We start from the raw sequence: 21777 nt of genomic DNA, 5'->3' as shown, positions 1-21777 counted from the left end.
CTCATATGTGTCTGGAAGTAGCTAGTAAGCTAGCCAACGTTAGCTTGGTGCTTGACTGCCGTTGTGATGTCAGAACGCTCGGATCAACCCTACACCACAGCCAGAGCGTCCAGTGTAGCTCTGAATCTGAGCACACTCTGAATTTACGAACACAACCAGAGCCAGGCACGTGGGTCAATGTGTAACACATAATCAAGCTATCTATTTCAGCACGCCAAGGCTGACAAACTAATATTTCACATTTCGTTATAGTCATTTTTCTATATTTCATTGTAGGACAGCCGTATTGATGTCTTTCTGAACACACACAAGTGGATATAATGTGGCCCCAGAGTGACCTTCCAGACTGGGTTTCAATCTGACCTGTAACCTAATTGATAGACACCCAATATGAGTTTTGACTCAGACTATAACCAGACTGTCTATAGACTGTCTGTTGACACACCAGCCCCCCTTCATGATGATTGATTTATTAATTTGCATTCAAAGAAATACTTAACTGACTTGCCTAGTTAACTAAAAATAAAAAGTATAACAAATATGTTTAAGCCATTTAATGGAGAGACATTGTATGGGTATGCATATTGTATTACCCTCCCTTTCACTCTGGATTTAGACTTGACAAGGCTTTATATACACCTGCCATTCCCAGAAGCAGAGTGGGGCACACTCCCCATCATGTTCACACACTGTGTTCTGGTTTAGTCCTTAATTTACTGTCTTTGAAACTGGACGCTAGGCTTAACAACGCCACTCATTACTGGAACAGTGCTGTCAGTCAGAAAACTCAGCGAATCATGAAAGACTACTGCCACCTGCAGGAGCAAATGATCAGGAGCAGGCTTCCATGGGATTGTTCTAGGTTTTAGATCAATATATATTCCCATATTGATTATGGCTCTGTATCTTCAATAATCTGTGGGAAAAAAACGAAAAAATGTCAGTTATACCCAAACAAATATTTTATGTTTTTGGTGTTATCTAAACATAAACGTATTACTTACGTATTACGTATTACTTACTATATCATCATACACTACTAATTTTGGCTTATTCATCAATAAAACCTAATGAAAATATATATATTCCACTCGGTCGTGTTGGACTGTATACATTTCCAATCAATTATTAGTTACGTATTTGGATTGTTATTGATTATTACAGTTTCTGATATTGCTGTGGTTTTTCACATAATTCATTTTAACAAAATATATAACAAAATATACACTTATTTGGACAACATGTTTGTGTTTATTTTATTATATGCCTATAATAAACAAACTGGGTGATGTTGGATTGCAAAAAAATATTGGAAATAACGAAATAGTAATGGGGGAAAATGTGGAACGCAAAGAACCATGAAAGTGTTAATCATTCACCTGGTAGCTGTGTCACCACCTAGGAACATACAGAGAGTATCTGTATGGTCTGTATGTTCCTAGGTCACCACCACACCTTGTGCGTTTGGTTGGATCATTTGTTGTACCTGCCCATTGAAATTAATGTAATACAAATACCATAGGTGCGCACTAGATCTGTTTGATGCAGTTAAATACAAGGGCACCGTCACCCCGCTTGGCAGGAGGTCTGAAAGGAAGACAAGGATTTGTTGGTTGGAGACAAGCAAAACCAAAGATGAAAAGCACGCGGGAAATGGGTGCAGCCACTCACACAAAAGACCCCTTGCTGTAAACAGCGTTGAGCTATAAAAGAACAGCACCCCCATCTTCCTTTAAATGACCCCCCACGACCCCCCTTTCTCTGGTCGAAGTGCATTGTGGGGAAAGTCGTTGCCATTCGACCTCTGTAGGGCCTGCGCGGACGCAGCTAGAACCCTGAAATTCATTATGCGTTTTAAAGCTTTATTTATTTCCGCATAACCTACATACTCTCACCAGGAGGCCAAAGTAGGAAAAAACGATAAACAGACATATAATTCGGATCCGCAACATAGAATACTTAAATATATCGAAATTAGTCGGTAGGGATATTGTTAAGAAAGTGGTATATTTTAATATATTAAGAAAATGTCTGGGGAGAGAAACCGCAGGTCGCTGGCGTTCAGAGGAGGTGGATTAGCCGTAACCGGTTCCAGTGGTGTCGGGGGGAGCAACAGTAACAGCTGGGAGGCCCAGGCCTGTCAAGACCGAAATTTGAACGGGAACCGACCAGATCAAGAAGAGGATAGGGATCTGGGGGCAAAAGGACCATCGCAAGAGAGAGTGGAGGGTGGGGGATCTGTCAGCGATAGCACAGAACCAGAGGCGGAGGAGGCAGAGGACCCGGAAGGGGGCAACTGGGCAGACGGGAACGGAGAGGATCGTGTCGGTTGGGTGGCAGTAACTGTCAGAGAAGACGAGTCCAGGAAAGGGAGTAACTGGACAGCGGGTAACGGCCTGAACAGCGAGGACAGAGGCGAAGCGGGGAGCGGGGGAGACGGGGAGCAGGAAACGGGTGGTGCCAGGAAGTCTTGGGTAGAAATGAGACCGCAGACGTTACTCCAAAAACATTCGCTATTCCAAGCATCATGGCGACAGGAGTTCCCATGGCTCAAATTTTGCCAGGAGACGGGACTTATGTCTTGCTCCTGGTGTCACAACATTGCCACTAAAAACAACGACGAGCTGGTGAAAGGCAGTCGAAATTACAAGCGGGCCTTGCTTTTGAGACATCATCTGTCTTCTGAGCACGGAAGGAATGATCCGACCAAGCAGGTAAAGTGTCTACAGCGTAATTTATGGTTATCATTTTGAGTTGTGTCTAACTTAGTTAGCCAATATTTACGCACAGCTGAGTTTCAGTTCCCTGGCAGTTCCATTTCCCCGGGAGAGGCTATCCAGCTTGCTTCCTAGTTAGCTAACGTTAGCTACTTTTTAGCTAGTTACTTGCTAGTTCTAATCAGACATGTTTGATCGTTAAAGGTAGCTAGCCTACCCAATGCTCCCATGTTAATCTAAATACCTAGCTACAGCTCACGTTTATTAAAATGTGCTTAATGGTGACATTTATACAGAAACCAATTACTAGCGAAACAAATCTGGCTAGCCTGTAGCCCAGTGACAGTGTGACTCCCATTAACTTGCTATTCCACGTACAAGTAATGGGAGTCACATTGGTGGCTAGCTACCTTAGGGTGTTATTTTATATTACCATAGCTTCAAGGACAATACACATACTAGTTAGCTATCTACTGTTAACATTTGCCCTGGAGTTGTATGTTTTCTTCTGTGCCAGAGTATAATGCACTTGTAACCATTCAACAAACGCTTTTGTTACCCCAGCAACTACCTTGGTTGATTGCTAGCTTGCTTTGCTAGCTGGTGAACCGCACCCCTGCCTACCCCCCCCCTTCTCTGTTCTGCTTTGCACAGTGGAGAGCAGAATGCAGAATGACCTCTGGCGCATTTCTCCCCTCCTCCCGTTGGAGCAGCTAAATTAGAGGCATTGTGCTAGATGACTCCCCAGAATCCATAGATGGTGTGTCACGGGCTAGGTTGGACAGGAGGAGAGGTAAATCAAGTCCAAGCAGCTTGACAGCTAGCTACCCCTTCCTACCCTCCCTTCCTACCCTCCCCTCCCACCCTCCCTTCCTACCCTCCCCTCCCACCCTCCCTTCCTACCCTCCCCTCCCTTCCTGACCCACATGCAATTCTTTCTGTGAAAAGGTTACAATAGGTTCATACACTATATATACAAAAGTATATGGACACACATTCAAATTAGTGGATTCGGCTATTTCAGCCACACCTGTTGCTGACAGGTGTATAAAATCGCGCACACAGCCATGCAGTCTCCATAGGTAAACATTGGCAATAGAATGGCCTTACTGAAGAGCTCAGTGACTTTCATCATGGCACTGTCATAGGATGCCACCTTTCCAACAAGTCAGTTTGTCAAATTTCTGTCCTGCTAGAGCTGCCCTGGTCAACTGTGTGTGCTGTTATTGTGAAGTGGAAACGTCTAGGAGCAACAACGGCTCAGCTGTGAAGTGGTAGGCCACACAAGCTCACAGAACGGGACTGCAAAGTGTTGAACCGAGTAAAAATCATCTGTCCTCAGTTGCAACACTCACTACCGAGTTACAAACTGCCTCTGGAAGCAAAGTCAGCACAATAACTGTTTGTCGGGAGCTTCATGAAATGGGTATCCACTATCCATGGCCGAGCAGCCGCACACAAACCTAAGATCACCATGCGCAATGCCTAGCATTGGCTGGAGTGGTGGAAACCTCGCCCGCGTTGGACTCTGGAGCAGAGGAAACGCGTTTTCTGGAGTGATGAATCACTCTTCACCATCTGGCAGTCTGACGGAAGAATCTGTGTTTGGCAGATGCCAGGAGAACGCTACCTGCTCAAATGCATAGTGCCAACTGTAAAGTTTGGTGGAGAAGGAATAATGGTCTGGGGCTGTTTTTCATGGTTTGGGCTGGGTCCCTTAGTTCCAGTGAAGGGAAATCTTAATGCTACAGCATACAATTACATTCTAGACGATTCTAACTTTGTGGCAAAGTTCTGGGGAAGGCCCTTTCCAGTTTCAGGATGACAATGCCCTTGTGCACAAAGCGAGGTCCATACAGAAATGGTATGTTGAGATCGGTGTGGAAAAACTTGACTCGCCTGCACAGATCCCCCGACCTCAACCCCACGAACACCTTTGGGATGAATTGGAACGCCTACTGCAAGCCAGGCCTAAATGCCCAACATCAGTGCCCGACCTCACTAATGCTCGTTGCTGATTGGAAGCAAGTCCCCACAGCAATGTTCCAACATCTAGTGGAAAGCCTTCCCAGAGGAATAGAGGCTTTCATAGCAGCAAACGGGGGACCAACTCCATATTAATGCCCATGATTTTGGAATGCGATATTCGACGAGCATATGTCCACATACTTTTGTTCATGTAGTGTATGTATACTGGCAGCAGCATGGGTTGTCATGGCACCATCTGACCTTGTCAACCCATACATTTATGGATTAATAGGGTTTTTTATGGTATGTTTTGTATCATATAATTACCAAGCTATACATTGTCAGGTTGTATGTACAGAAGGACTGAAACCATGACAGACCATCACCAAGGCTTCTTTCCCCTAGGCTTGATATCAACGATTGATTACTTGATGATGTTCCCAATGTCAAAATGATGAATGTGTATATTGCTGCAAATAAATCACGTTTGGAATATTCATCATAGGACTATGAAACACCTTCTGGGTGAGATGGAACATTCCACTTGTGTAATTACAAAACCTGCCCAACTCCATTGCTACCCAAATACAAAGCAATTACTAAAATCCTATCTAACAATGTTGTTAGCTACCGTAGTAATTACAGGGTTTTTACACAGGGTTAAAGAGTAATCACAGCAGTATATAAAAAAACAACTACAGAGCCCAGTTTCCTATTTGACATCTAGGCCCTATCACCTCTTATCCTGACTCTGATTCAAGCTGTCAGGGGAATTGAGAGCATGCAGCCACAATTTGACTCTAATTTGTCAGTGAAATGCAAGAGGATTGGATCACACTGCCAGACCACCAGGGTTAGTTCCATCCGATATACGCAATCACTAATCAGAATGACTTAAAGTGAAGGGATCCACTAACTTGTACACATCACTAATTAGTAAGGAAAGCAGTGGGAGGAGGGATTAGAGAAGAAGTAGTCCTCCTCCCTGAAAACAAGACTACCCTGGCTGCTTGGTCAGGGTTTAAAGGTTAGGGATAGTGAGGGATAAGACAGTAGCTCCACCATATAATCAAACACTTTCCTATAGCCTAATTTCATTTCGTAGCTTTGGGAATAAAAGATTTTAGATGCCTTTAAAATTTCTTGATTTTCTGTGCAGTTGTTAATGTCAAAGTTTAAATATGCAAAGATTATTTTCCCTGTGGTGTTTTTCCCCATATATAGTAGCCTAATGTTGTTTTGAATATAATTCCTGTGTGAACTACATTGTGGCAGCACATGAAATGGCATCATTTTCTTCACCCAATTCCGGACCAAAGTCCGGGAGGGGGACAATTCATCCCTGGAATCCGTCAACCCAACGAGGAGCTATTTGCATTGTTGGGAGGCCTGGAGGCCTGCTCCCAACCCACACCTTAGGGCCAGACACACTGCCGCATTGTTCTAGCATCTGGGAGACGGTCGGGTTAGGGGAGAGTATGGAGCCAGCTGGCCTCAGGGTAGGGATGGGATGGTAAATGGATGGTAGTGTGTAGTTACGTTAGCCTGGGCACCCATTGCCCGAAGGGCCCTTGGTTTGTTTTTCTTTTCTGGGATATTGTTCCACAAATTCTACTCTCTGTTTTAAGGGGAAGTGTTTTATATTTGTACTCCTGGATGGTGAGAGGTTAGCCAACAGTAGCCTACATCACACAGTTAAGAACTGGTAGGTAGATCTACTGTAAAAGTCATTTCAATCTGTTTGTATAGGCCTAGGCTGCATTTGCAGTCCATTTTAGTAATACTTCGATAGTAATAGCCTAAACACAGAATTTCACATACAGTGCATTCGGAAAGTATTCAGACCTTTTCCACATTTTTGTTACGTTACAGCCGTATTCTAAAATGGATTCAGTAGTTTCCCCCCCTCAATCTCCACACAATACCCCATAATGACAAAGAAAAAACAGGTATTTAGAAATCTTTAGAACATTTTATAAAACTGATATTACATTTATGTAACTTTTCAGACCCTTTACTCAGTACTTTGTTGAAGCACCCGTGGCAGCGATTACAGCCTCAAGTCTTCTTGGGTATGATGCTACATGCTTGGAAAACCTGTATCTGGGGAGTTTCTCCCATTCTTCTCGGCAGATCCTCTCAGGCTCTGTCAGGTTGGATGGGGAGCGACACTGCACAGCTATTTTCAGGTCTCTCCAGAGATGTTTGATTGGGTTCAAGTCCGGGCTCTGGCTGGGCCCACTCAAGGACATTCAGAGACTTGTCCCGAAGCCACTCCTGTGTTGTCTTGGCTGTGTGCTTAGGGTCGTTGTCCTGTTAGAAGGTGAACCTTCGCCCCAGTCTCAGGTCCTGAGGGCTCTGGAGCAGGTTTTCATGAAGGATCACTCTGTACTTTACTCTGTTCATATTTCCCTCGATCCTGACTAGTCTCCCAGTCCCTTTAGTTGAAAAACATCCGGCAGCATGATGCTGCCACCGCCATGCTTCACTGTAGGGATGGTGCCAGGTTTCCTCGAGACGTGACGCTTGGCATTCAGGCCAAAGAGTTCCATCTTGGTTTCATCAGACCAGAGAATATTTTTTCTCATGGTCTGAGAGTCCTTTAGGTGCCTTTTGACAAACTTTTACTGAGGAGTGGCTTCCGTCGTGTTCTTGGTCACCTCCCTGACCAAGGCCATTCTCCCCCGATTGCTCAGTTTGTCCAGGCGGCCAGCTCTAGGAGTCGTCTTGGTGGTTACAAACTTCTTCCATTTAAGAATGATGGAGGCCACTGTGTTCTTGGGAACCTTCGATGCTGCAGACATTTTTTTGGTACCCTTCCCCAGATCTGTGCCTCGACACAATCCTGTCTCGGAAAACCTGTTTTCGCTTCGCCATTATCGGGTAGATTGATGAGATTATAATTTTTTACAAATCCACTTTAGAATAAGGCTGTTGTATAACGACATGTGGAGAAAGGGAAGGGTCTGAAAACTTCCTGAATGTACTAGATTTAATTTAGATGATGAACGTCAATGGGCTTCGAGCCTACCAGTACTCTAACCTCATGTTTCCACCATAACATCACTGGGCCTGGCTCACAATAAATGGCCACGTCAGAGGTTCGTCTTCTCACCATGGTATTCTCATTTGGACTCAGCCAGAGCAGTGTGCGAGACCTGCCGATCCAGCAGCACTAACACAGTCCGTAACACGTGGCACATCTGGATGAAGGATGAGCCGAGTATGGAGCTGGAGAGAGTAGTGTCCTAGCCTGACTCCCGTACCTCCATACTGCAGCCCAGCTCACATAGCCTAGGCCTACATTCAGTAGTGTAGCAGGCCTGTACCCCAACCATTGTGACCAGTCTCGGTTACTGTGGCAGTTATTATGGTTAAAACTGCCTCAGTACCAGGACGTATCCCCACCGTTGTGATCTGTCAGTTGTTGCGTCTTGTTAATCCAGTGAATGTGACTTCCCCCTACCTGTACATATTATCTCTACTACCTCGTACCCCTGCACATTGACTTGGTACCGGTACTCCTTGTATAAAGCCTCGTTATTGTTATTTGTGTTCCTATTTTCTATTTAATTTGATAATTGTCTTACTTTATAACTGCGTTGTTGGGAAAGGCTCGTGAGTAAGCATTTCACGGTAAAGTCCACACCTGTTGTATTCGGCGCATGTGACAATTTCTTATTTATTTAAAGATAGTAAATATGCCTCTTTATGCAACCAGGAAGCAGGCGATTTCACCAGAGATGGTTAATCCGCCTGCTCACCCTCCTCCTTCTGTATACACACACCTTTCAAAGTGTCAATGCCACACCTCTCCAAATACTACCCATCCTGTTAGGGCAGAAAATAAGGTGACCGACTCTCTGGCATTGAGCCCATTGTATGGTTGTGTGCATGATTGAATCATTCTGCGTCTTCCTTCCTGTTATCCTATTCAGGGCTTAGCCCCTCTTAGAGAGCCACATGCAGCCTGTCTCCCTTACACACACTCTCTCTCACACACACACACACACACACACACACACACACACACACACACACACACACACACACAAGTGTCAAGTCAGGGCCTTTCTGGTTAAGTGGGAGCAAAGAGCAGAGCAGGCACAGAGGAGCCAGGGTTTAGCTGCTGTATCTAATAAGTGTGTGAGTGCAGGGCCATACAAAGAAACCCCAGTGAGGCACAAAGCAGCACTGAACAATGAGCTGCAAGAGAGGAGAGAGCCTGGTATTGTGAGGGTAAATGGGGTGACCTGGCTCTATCTCTTCTTCTCTCTGCTAGCTCTCTCTCTCGCCCTCTCTCTCCTTTCCTCTAGACCTGGCTTGCAGGAACAGAGTGCCTTGCTGCTCCTGATAATAACCCCGATCATGCCTGCCCGGACAAGGCCTTCCAGTCACTCAGCGTAGGGAGGGGGGTGGGGACCTCGAAGAGCAGAGAAATGGATTTAATATAAATTACTTGAGCTGAAAACCCAGCTGTGTAAGGAGAGTGGGGTGGGGGAGAGAGAATGCAGGGCTCGAGCAATGTAAATTACTCAGGATTAGGACATCTGCTATGCAATTCGTAAACGAGGCAGAAATGTATGCAGGCAGTGTGTTAGTGTAGTAACAGTTATGTCAGTCAGTGCAGTGCTGTGTACTCCCTCTCTCTGGCTCTCCTCCGTACCAGCTTGGCCTGCTGCCCTGGATGGGAAACTCCCATGAAGGGATAGGGAAGATAGAGGGAGGGATGGAGGCAGAAGAAGAGTGAATTTCTCTCCCATCAGCCATCATATTGACAAGTAGTGGGTGGGGTTTTGGGACAATTACATCTGTTTCTGTCTGTTATGATTGGTTATAACACCATTAGCTGCTGTCACAGACCCAGATTAGGCCCTATTCCTGGGCAAAAAAATCGGCATGATCTGGGAACCTGCCCCATAATTCTCTGCAAAAGTGGGAGTAACAGTAACCGAAGCAGCTGTCTGACTGTATTTCAGTCTACTTTGGAAGTAGTTACCACATTTCCAGTTCCCACCAGGTGAAGAAACACCTCCCCCATTATGGAGCCAGTCAGACCAGTTTCACCCCTGCCAGGTGCATCTGTCATTGTCCCTTTCCTTTGTGTGTCCCTAGCCATTAATCCTGCTCATCTATTTGTTTCTCTCGCTCTCTGTGTGTGTGTGGGGTGTGTGTTGTCTACCAGGAGCTGGAGCGGCCTGGCTGTGAGGACCCCCCCCAGGGGACAGACATGGAGACAGAAGACTACTACAGGAACAACAAACCTAACCAGGACTCCTACTGCTACCAGCTGCTGCAGGAGCTAAACAAACAACGCAAGGGAGGAATCCTCTGTGACGTCAACATCGTTGTGAGCGGAGAGGTGTTCCGGGCGCACAAGAACATCCTCGTAGCCGGGAGCCGCTACTTTAAGACCCTCTACTGCCTGACCAAGAGCGAGAACACTTCCTCATCATCCTCGTCATGTGACCAGACGACCACAGTCACCGACACCCACCTCGACGTGGCGGCAGTGGCAGGTTTCTCGGTCATCCTGGACTTCCTGTATAGCGGTAACCTCCTGCTGACCAGTCAGAACGCCATTGAGGTGATGTCCGTGGCCTCCTACCTCCAGATGACGGAGGTGGTGGGATCGTGTCGGGGGTTCATCAAGGAAGCCCTCAACATCAGCATCAAGCAGGAGGCCCCTGACTCAGTGGTGGTGGATTACAACAAGAGGAGAACGGTGGCCAAAGACGGAGCTGGACAGGTGCGCTCAGACGGCAGCACCAACAAGAAGCCTGGGAGTAACTTCTGGGCCACCAGCATCCTGTCCAAGCTGTCAATCAAAGCCAGTGGTCATGTCCAGGATGGGGACCAGGCAGGGGGAGGCAGTGTAAAGGAGGAGCCCAGTGATGTGGAGCTGTCTGCAGGGGAGGGCTGCGCCCTGGGAAGCTCCAGCTGGGGCTGTGAGAACTCGTCCGAGTCTGCTGAGAACGAGCCTCCGAGCGTTCCTGGACCGGGGCCGGTGTTCGTCTGGAACGAGCCGGCTCCCGGGGCTGCGGCGGGCGGGGTGGTGGCGGTGAAAAGGGAAGGTCAGAGGGTGCAGCCAGGGAGCGGACGGAGGAAAAAACAGATCACGCGGCGGTTCGTCTACAACATCCCACCAGAGCCAGAGGAAGGGTTTGATGAGGGGATGTTCATCCAGCCCTCAGCCTCCTATCCCAGGGAGGACTTCTCCTTCCTCTCTGAGAACGCCGGTACGTCACCCCACCCCCCTCTCACACCAGTTCTATAGGTAGCCAATGGTCAGACCAAGCACTCAGTCCCCCAACTGACAACACATAAACACATGCACATTCTTTAAGTAGGCCGTACCAACAGTTGTTTAGATGACCAAACAGCAGCCCTGTTTTAGAGAACGTGTAGGCCTAGCATTTTCTGTTTAGTTCCTAGACTGACATGGTATGACGACCATGCCTCTAGTCATGGTATTTAGTTGGTGGAGGTCTGAGTTAGTCCAGAGGTCTGTCCTGTTCCTCTAGTCATGGTATTTAGTTGGTGGAGGTCTGAGTTAGTCCAGAGGTCTGTCCTGTTCCTCTAGTCATGGTATTTAGTTGGTGGAGGTCTGAGTTAGTCCAGAGGTCTGTCCTCTTCCTCTAGTCATGGTATTTAGTTGGTGGAGGTCTGAGTTAGTCCAGAGGTCTGTCCAGTTCCTCTAGTCATGGTATTTAGTTGGTGGAGGTCTGAGTTAGTCCAGAGGTCTGTCCTGTTCCTCTAGTCATGGTATTTAGTTGGTGGAGGTCTGAGTTAGTCCAGAGGTCTGTCCTGTTCCACTGGACATGGCAGCCTGCTAGTGCTAGTCAGAGACTAGAGAGAGTCACAATAGCCCGAGCAGACCTGGTTTCAAATCATTTCAAATACTTTATCTGTACTCGATTTGAACTTGCCTGGCATAATGGACCAATAGAATAGTCTCCAAACTGCAAAACCCACCCATCTGGCAGGCTTGAGCAAACGCTGGTGGTGTTTGAAAGATTTCGAATAGTATTTGAACCCAGGTCTGATCCAGACTGAAGGCCCCATGCCCTCCGCTAGCCGTATATCTTTTTAATTAGCAGCCAGCCTGGTATGAGTATGGCCAGCCTGTCCTTTTTAAGTCGGCCCCACTCCTGTCCTCATCCTGCCACACCATACCTCAGAAACCCTGGGTAATCTCTGACTCTATGAGCCTGTCACGGCCACACACACACGCTCACACACAGTGCCAGCTCTGCCCCCATTAAGCAGTGTGCTGTATGGAATGATATCATGCATTAAGGGGGATTTCACTCCTATTGCAGGATAAGGAAGTAAAGCAGGGGACACATTCTTCCTCCAGGTTCCTTTAAACGCAACACAAATCTTCTTCTCCCCTGTTTTATTGTGGCGAGAGGTGTTGCAACTTGGTGTGTCATCATTAATGCAGCAACACAATTCCCTAATTTGGCACTCTGACCTCTCCCTTTCTGTCTCTCTTCAGCCTAGATCTATGTATTAGAGATGCTCCACTTCCCCTGTAACTGTAGTAGTATGGGTTACTATGAGGAGAATCTGCAGTTTAGCATTAGTGCACAATATTTAAAAAATAATATTTATTTACCTTTATTTTAACAGGGTCCCGTTGAGACCAAGATCTCTTTTGCAAGGGAGCCCTGCATATACACTATTTACAAAGTAGAATACAATATAATACAAATATTCCAGAAAAACAATCACATTCCTCAGCAAGGAGGTCCCCACTCCCCAATCAACATTTTAACCTGCCAGAGAGGCACCAGAACATCTAGTTGTAGGGAACTCTGTAGATTGTTCCATACATGGGGTACAAATAAATTGAAAGCAGATTTACCCAACTCTGAGGAGACCGAAGGGATTTGTTTTAAAACATTTTGCAATGGATAAATGAGCATTTCTTATTGGATAAGTCTCCCTGTTTCAATCTGTTTTCTTCTGTTTGGTGCCGAATGAACACCACCTAAGCTTCAGGTGACCAGAGGTCCATTCCTCTGCTTTACCATAGCAGAGTTGCTGGATTTATGGCTATAAATTCTTGGTTCCTCTCTAAACAAGGTCGTTGGATTGTTTTAAAGTGCGAGCTTCCTGGTTGCTGCCTCTTTACACACACACACTAAATAACCTCCCAATCCCTTGGAGGTGCAAAGCTGTCAGGGTCTGCCCCTCCCTCCCTCCCTAATCCCCCCTAATGCACTGGGGCTGTCCTCACCATTCCAAATATTGACCCAGGCATGCAGAATAGAGAATGGGACCAGTGGTCAGGTACTTAACAATAGGCTCTGAGGGCCAGGCCCAGAGCTATGGCTAATTAAGCCTGTTCAGTGTAACATGATCCTCAGTGAAGGGCTGAGAGCTTCATCCTGGCATAATCCACAGCCCAGTGGGAGAGGCTGCTGAATACAGTGGCCTGGCTAGAGGAAATGTTCTACAGACAGACAGGCAGGCAGTCTAGGGAATGGATGACAGAACACAGGCAGCTCCAGGGTCGTATTCATCAGGGATTAGGCACCAAACAGAAAACACAAAAGCAGAATGAAACAGGGAGGGTCTACCTCCACGACTTGTCCAATAAGTAATTTTCTTAATTTATTTTTAAAACATTTTTCCTACAGTGTGCCCTGCTGAACACGACCCTGGGGATAGGTCTGTAAACTGGGGTGGGGGGGATTGTGGGGCCTGGTCTTTTGTGTACGTAAGGTAGTGTCCTTCTGCCCCCCCCAAACCTTTCAGCCCCTCTTATCTCTTTGTTTCTCCTCTCACAGAACTGGCCAACCAGATTCAGTACAGCCTCCTACAAGACTCCTCCCAGCAAGGAGAGTCCTGGGAGAATGGTAAGATTTGTCCTCTTCTTGTATAAGCTGCATGTACCTACTATTATACTCTCTAGTAGTTGGCTTAGTGTCTGTTCAAAAATATGTTCAGACTTTGGTGCTTACAGATTAGAGATTACTATACTTATGACCGATTTTGTTTTCAAACCTTATGTCATGAACCTAACTTGGTGGATGGTTAATATGATTATGATCAGTGATCGGAAAACTTATTCTAAGTGGCTCTGGATCGGAGTGAAACCACTAAAATGTAAATATCCCACACGGTGGTGAAACACACTGTATCCTGTTGAACACGAACAGCACAGGTGACCTGCTTTTCCTCAGCCCCCTGGCAACCTGGCCTGCTTGACAACGCTTTTGTGTCTCGGCACAAACAAAGACAAAGGCAGAACCCTATCGTTCAGGTGGCTGTGCTGTGGGACAGAATAGCACAGAGCCTTGCCAAATCAATCAGTTAACTAGTCACTATCTATAGCTATCCCTGGGGTTGTTTAGTAGTTAGTGTGGTTTTATGGTTCCACTTTTTTACATCATAGATTTGTCAAATATCTTTCTTCACAATTGTGTAGTTGCTTATCGAGGCTCTAATATTTTCCCACTTTCATTTTAATCTCGTTGATATCTTGTGAAATGTGTTCATAGCAGCCGAGGCACTGCATTTCCCAACATTTTCTTCAAGATTCTTTCCTTCCTACATGAATCTGAAATGTTTTATGTCAGTGGGTTAATAGTAAAACAATTACATGTTTTCGGTAGGGAAATCAAATTAGACTTATTTTGTTATGTCCCCTAGGCAGTAGTTGCCATGGCAACTGACACAGTTTCTAGTATTTTATGGGGGTAACTCTGAGTGACTGTTTTCTCTTTCTATAAACACCATGGTAACATGATATCCCCTCACTGGGGACCCCCCTCACCCCTCACCCAACCACCACACCCAACAGCTCCTCTCTTCTATTGACAAGTGAAGATCAAAGGGGTTGTACCACCAGAGTCCGGGTGGCTCGTCAACTAACTGCTCCAAATTCCTCCCTTCATTGTCTGTCAAATGTGGGTTTGAGCAGCTGATTAGAAAGCAGCCTCCTGACTCATAACCTGTTTGTGTTTTTCTTCTCAGGCGAGTCGTCCGACACGGCCCTGAATAAGCTCAAGTGTCCCCATTGTAACTACATCGCCAAGCACCGGAGAACACTAAAGAGGCACCTCATTATCCACTCTGGTGTCCGCTCCTTCAGCTGTGATATCTGTGGCAAGCTGTTCACCCGCAGAGAGCACGTCAAGAGACATTCCCTGGTAAGACCCAACACACACATCACCGTGTCATAGCCTCCCTCTACACTGTCACCTTCCCGTCAAGAGACATTCCCTGGTTAGTAGAGGGCCTGAAAGGGAACATCACCTCCCCCAAAATATAGCTGTCCTCCTCCACATTCTCACCTTCCCACATTCTCACCAAAATGACAGTTACTTTCTCAAGATTCCCAGGTTTTCCAGAATTCCTAGTTGGATTATTGTATTCAGGAGGTAATAATCACGAAATCCTGAATCTTCCAACCAGAATTTCTGGAAAACCAGGATATTTTGGGAAAGTTACCGGAATTGTGCAACCCTGCACCTGAGTCTACCTCCACACCCCCTCAGTCTCTAAAACACCCTGCACCTGAGTCTACCTCCACACCCCCTCAGTCTCTAAAACACCCTGTACCTGAGTCTACCTCCACACCCCCTCAGTCCCTAAAACACCCTGCACCTGAGTCTACCTCCACACCCCCTCAGTCTCTAAAACACCCAGCACCTGAGTCTACCTCCACACCCCCTCAGTCCCTAAAACACCCTGCACCTGAGTCTACCTCCACACCCCCTCAGTCCCTAAAACACCCTGCACCTGAGTCTACCTCCACACCCCCTCAGTCTCTAAAACACCCTGCAGCTGAGTCTACCTCCACACCCCCTCAGTCCCTAAAACACCCTGCACCTGAGTCTACCTCCACACCCCCTCAGTCCCTAAAACACCCTGCACCTGAGTCTACCTCCACACCCCCTCAGTCTCTAAAACACCCTGCACCTGAGTCTACCTCCACACCCCCTCAGTCTCTAAAACACCCTGCACCTGAGTCTACCTCCACACCCCCTCAGTCTCTAAAACACCCAGCACCTGAGTCTACCTCCACACCCCCTCAGTCCCTAAAACACCCTGCACCTGAGTCTACCTCCACACCCCCTCAGTCTCTAAAACACCCTGCAGCTGAGTCTACCTCCACACCCCCTCAGTCTCTAAAACACCCAGCACCTGAGTCTACCTCCACACCCCCTCAGTCTCTAAAACACCCAGCACCTGAGTCTACCTCCACACCCCCCCAGTCCCTAAAACACCCTGCGCCTGAGTCTACCTCCACACCCCCTCAGTCCCTAAAACACCCTGCGCCTGAGTCTACCTCCACACCCCCTCAGTCCCTAAAACACCCTGCACCTGAGTCTACCTCCACACCCCCTCAGTCTCTAAAACACCCTGCACCTGAGTCTACCTCCACACCCCCTCAGTCCCTAAAACACCCTGCACCTGAGTCTACCTCCACACCCCCTCAGTCTCTAAAACACCCTGCACCTGAGTCTACCTCCACACCCCCTCAGTCTCTAAAACACCCTGCACCTGAGTCTACCTCCACACCCCCTCAGTCTCTAAAACACCCTGCACCTGAGTCTACCTCCACACCCCCTCAGTCTCTAAAACACCCTGCACCTGAGTCTACCTCCACACCCCCTCAGTCTCTAAAACACCCTGCACCTGAGTCTACCTCCACACCCCCTCAGTCTCTAAAACACCCAGCACCTGAGTCTACCTCCACACCCCCTCAGTCCCTAAAACACCCTGCACCTGAGTCTACCTCCACACCCCCTCAGTCTCTAAAACACCCTGCACCTGAGTCTACCTCCACACCCCCTCAGTCCCTAAAACACCCTGCACCTGAGTCTACCTCCACACCCCCTCAGTCCCTAAAACACCCTGCACCTGAGTCTACCTCCACACCCCCTCAGTCCCTAAAACACCCAGCACCTGAGTCTACCTCCACACCCCCTCAGTCCCTAAAACACCCTGCACCTGAGTCTACCTCCACACCCCCTCAGTCCCTAAAACACCCTGCACCTGAGTCTACCTCCACACCCCCTCAGTCCCTAAAACACCCTGCACCTGAGTCTACCTCCACACCCCCTCAGTCTCTAAAACACCCAGCACCTGAGTCTACCTCCACACCCCCTCAGTCCCTAAAACACCCTGCACCTGAGTCTACCTCCACACCCCCTCAGTCCCTAAAACACCCAGCACCTGAGTCTACCTCCACACCCCCTCAGTCCCTAAAACACCCTGCACCTGAGTCTACCTCCACACCCCCTCAGTCTCTAAAACACCCTGCACCTGAGTCTACCTCCACACCCCCTCAGTCCCTAAAACACCCTGCACCTGAGTCTACCTCCACACCCCCTCAGTCTCTAAAACACCCAGCACCTTCCCCTAGCTACTCACATTCTTTGGTGAGTAGAGGACCTGAGTCCTTCAGAAACCCTCATCTTCCCTTAGCTACTGTACTGACATTCCCTGGTGAGTAGAGGACCTGAGTCCTTCAGACACCCTCGCTTGCCTCTAAACACCATGTCCTTGTAACCATGTCATCTTGGATTTCCTTAATTACTTGTTTTTAAATCACACCACCTCCCTCTTCAAAACATTATCACTCACACACACACCCACCAATACTCCCCCTGTCTCCACGAACCTGCTCTCCCCCTCCATCACTCTGTCCTCCCCCTCTCTCTCCCCCTCCATCACTCTGTCCTCCACCCTCCTCCTCCATCACTCTGTCCTTCGCTCTTCTGCTGTAGAGGTGTCCTCCATGTCTTTTGCTGCATTCATTTACTCCTCAGAAGTAGGAAAGTCGGAAATATTGGATTGGGTAGTGGCAGTTTCTCAGTCATATTTCTGAGTTAAGAGCAAATTTATGACTATTCCAGGAGTTTAGCGTGAGTTTCTAATTTCCACGTTTCCAATTATTCCGACAGAACATGAACACAGCATTAACCTTTGTCTCGCTCTCTCCCCCCTTCCCATCCCTACAGGTGCACAAAAAGGACAAGAAGTACAAGTGCATGGTGTGTAAAAAGATCTTCATGCTGGCGGCCAGCGTGGGGATCCGGCATGGCTCGCGGCGCTACGGCGTTTGTGTGGCATGTGCGGACTCCCACCAGGCCACACAGGGGGGCCTGGAGTCCCTGGAGGGCTTCGTCCGTGAAGACCATGACTTCGAGGAGGGAGGAGAGGGGGAGGAGCCTGACGAGGACATGGCTGAGGAGGGGGAGGAGCCTAACGACAACGACCAATCCAACTGGGAGGAGGGCGACACTGGTGCTGCCCTTGAGAACGAGTAGTGACTTGCTCAGATAGAAACAAAATAGTTGACGAATTATAAATAAAAAAAGCTGGTAAACAATCAAAGTGCTATCAAACCCTGAGGTTATTTACACAGTTCAGTGTATGAGACAAAGAGAAGCTTTGGTAGCGAGGGACTCCAAGATGTGCAGATATTCTATGTGTCAGACTCTGGGCTTAGTGCTCACTAGAGAAAGAGATAAAAATGAAATATTGAAATCAGGTTTATGGGGCTGTATTTTATTTTTGGGGGGAGGGGGTTGGTGGTGTACAGCGGTTTAAGTTACAATAGACCAATCATCTTTAAAATAAATGTTAATTATTTAATTTATGAAAGAGAAGTTATTATGGTCTTATTAAATATACTTTTTTTCTGTTTTGTTGTAAACTGTTATCAGAGAAGTTTCCTTTCAGATTTGGACTTTCTGTCAAGTCTGAAAGTATATTGTTAGCTGCGTGTTTTTAGAATAAAGTACGTCAAAGAAAGAGAGCATTATTTGCCGACAGGAAGATTTTATGTTTAGATGTTCTGAACATTATAATTTTATCTTTTATCTTTTCCATGCACAAATCTTGGAACCAAAAAATCTGTTTGTGACTAATTTATCACAGCCATATTTATGAGTTTAATTTAAGTGGGCTGTGCTATGTGCCAAGCAGAACGCACACCAAGATTTAGCAGGAAATAAGAAAACTACTGAAAAATGCTGAGAGAAAATGAAAGGGATACTTCGGTATTCTGGCAATGAGGACCTTTATCTACTTCCCCAGAGTCGGTTCAACTCGTGGATACCATTTTTATGTCTCTTTGTCCAGTATGAAAGAAGTTAGTATTGGCTTGCAAAACTACCTCTAACTAGCTTTAGTGCAATATCTGGAAGTCTATGGGCATCTACTCACCTGCTAACAGATACCCATAGACTTCCTGTCATTGCGCTAACGCTGGTTAGCATTGGCTCTCGACAGTACCTCTAACTTCCTTCATAATGGACAGAGACAAAAATGATATCCACGACTTCATCTGACTCTGGGGAAGTAGATAAGGCCTCATTACCAAAATCTTGTTGTATTCCTTATAAAGCAGAGAAAAAATCAAAAGTGATTCAGAGAAAAACAAGTGAAAGTATGAGGGGAAATGTTATTTGCTATCTTTGAATGAATCACAGCACCACACAGTAACACTTTATAAAGCATTTTGACATTCATTTAAAGCTTGAATTTTGCCAAATGATGGAGATGATTGGTGCTTATGTCGCAAAATACTGGACCTACGCTGTATATGATGTTTCTAATCATGAAGCTTGAAATGACTCAGTTATATGTATTAATCAGCTCTCTATAGAACACTGTTGTGCTATTGTCTTTTTATGTAATGCTCACACACTCACATACCATTTTATAGAGCTACCGGCAGTACTGGACCTAAGTTAAGAAGACAACTTTATATATATATATATATATATACATGGTTTATGTTAGGTACTGAGTTTATATATATATGCTATTATTAACTTGAACGTTGGGTGTAAGGTGGTATTTGAAGAGTGCTGATAGATCATAATATGTGATTTATGAAGTCTGAAAGAGAAACTCCATTTTCAAAAGTGATGATATTTTTACAATCAGTTTTTATTGAATTTGTTAAGTCTTTTTATTTTGTCTGCCAGGTAGGAAAACACTTTGTTAGATATAAAGTGAAGCTCTATGGCCATCATAGACATGCACTTACCTATTTTTTTGGCGTTCATGAAAATCATTTTGTCTTTTTTTGCTTCCCCAAAGAAGGTCTGAATGGAACAATATTAAAACTGTCTTTTCTCTTCCATGCGGAACATTTTTTAAGACATTTTGTTATTTAATATTATATTGACTCCAAAATGCAATCAAGACTGTTAATTTCTATCTGTTTGTCCAAACAAAATAGTTTATTATTGTTGAGATGATGTATTTAAAAAAAAGCCAGGTAAATTCTATAGTATGTAGATCCTTGCTTGTGTATGTAATCGTCAGATTTAAATGTTTTTATAAAAAAAATAATCATTCACTTTACCCTAGATACATATATAGTTTTATTTGTCCTTTACAAAGATGTATTTACTTTTCCTTTTTCATTTTATTTCATTAAGAACATATTTTATAAGAAATATGGATTGTTTGAAATGTAGGAACAGCAGTTTCTGTCCATATGCAGTGGATATATATTGAAGTGCTAAAATTATACGGAAATGTTTGATCTCCCTTTTCTCAAAGTGCAAATGTATTTAAAGGAAACCTATAGTAAGTTTCTCATCCCTGTTTGTAAAATATGATTTACCTTCAAATCACTGTGGGAGGGAAAAAAGTGTAACTAGTTGATTTTACTTAATGGAACACACAGTTCGCTGCAGTTAGCGTGTTTAAAACCTTGGCCTGGCTTTGTGTCGTGTCTTGGTTGCGTTCAGAAGGCACAAAATGGAAAACAAGTGAAACGGGGAGGTGCTATGCTATCTGTACTTGTCCAATAAGAAACACTGGTTTTTGTTTTCCGTTGCAAAATGTGTTGCTACGTTGTGCCCTAATGAACACAACCCTAGCCTTCCTCTCTCCTCTCTGGGTCTATATGTGTGTGTGTTCACACCTGTGCTTATTCATCTAACCACCCTGTTTCTTGTTTTTATACTATCCTTTGACTCCCTTACTGTACAACCGATGATCTCAAGATGATGTATTGTTTTAGATTTTATTATGCTGTACTATAATGGACAAAACAAACAAAACACTAATACAGAAACAAGCTTTTTTTAAAAGGTGTATTTTTCAACTCTCTTTTCAAACTACAGTGATGCAAAACCAATGGGCCTTTCTTGGGCTCAACCCCAAACACAAAACAAGTCAGGTTACTCTTTATATGTTTTTTCAAAATTAGTTCTCCTTTTTCTGTTTCAATTGTACTACTGTTCCTCTATAATACATTTTAAAAATAAAACTTTGATAATGCTTAAACTTAATCTCTGTTTCATTTTTTAATGTTTTTTAATCACATCACTTTATAGTCTTGCACCTCTATGTAAAGGACAGGACACACCATAATGAACGTTGGCTGTCCTGACGAAGCTTGGTCCTGGGGACATGGAGGAGCAGGCTATTGTTTGACCTGAGGGTGCGGGTGGGGTTATTGAGGGAGAGGGTTTATTGGAGATAAGGAGGGGCATTTCCATTAATACACTGGAAAGTCAGCAGGAGGGTTTTGAATTAAATCCTGAATGAGGCAGGAACCAGTGCAGAGATGCTTTGATGGAGGGTGTTCTGGATGTATTGGAGCTTCTAGAGAATCCTGCCAGGGATCCCGATGAAGGGTGTGTTGCAGTCGTCCAGCCTTGAGGAGATAAAGGCATGGACCAGCTTCCCTGCATCAGACTGAGTGAGGGTGGGACAGAGTTTGGCAATGTTCTTGAGGTGATAGGAAGACACTTTACACTGTTGTTTGATGTGGCTGTCAAAGGTCAGGGAGGAATCAAGCTTTACACCCAAATTGGAAAGTTGTATAAGACTCAATGCTGCCATCTAGTGGTCAGGTTGGGAAATAATCATTCAGGGATGAAGGTTTTATCCCCGCCACAAGGTGGCAGCACTTCACCTCTTATCCTCTGTTACAGCCATAGACTTTCAGCAAGGACAGAGCTAGCTACAGGTCCTTGGTTACAGTAAGTCAACACATCTCTGGTTTGGTCATCTCAGCACTGCTCACACAGACACAGAAATAGTTCAGCATTACGTGAAGGGGAGTTTCTATAATTTATCCTTAGATAACTGTTTGTGT

General features: G+C 45.7%; 1 protein-coding gene across 1 annotated transcript; it reads left to right on the top strand.

Moving 5' to 3' along the window:
• The first annotated feature begins 1786 nt into the window (after positions 1-1786).
• Positions 1787-20960, top strand: LOC120022221 (zinc finger and BTB domain-containing protein 10-like). Its single transcript, XM_038966101.1, has 5 exons — positions 1787-2714; positions 9871-10924; positions 13484-13552; positions 14673-14848; positions 17669-20960. Exons 1-5 carry the CDS (start codon positions 2028-2030, stop codon positions 17975-17977), a joined length of 2295 nt encoding a protein of 764 aa, XP_038822029.1. The 5' UTR covers positions 1787-2027; the 3' UTR covers positions 17978-20960.
• Positions 20961-21777: the final 817 nt, after the last annotated feature.

Source organism: Salvelinus namaycush, chromosome 27, assembly GCF_016432855.1.
Source record: "Salvelinus namaycush isolate Seneca chromosome 27, SaNama_1.0, whole genome shotgun sequence".
In the NCBI taxonomy this organism is placed as follows: Eukaryota; Metazoa; Chordata; class Actinopteri; order Salmoniformes; family Salmonidae; genus Salvelinus; species Salvelinus namaycush.
This window is presented reverse-complemented; position numbering and strand designations above follow the sequence as displayed.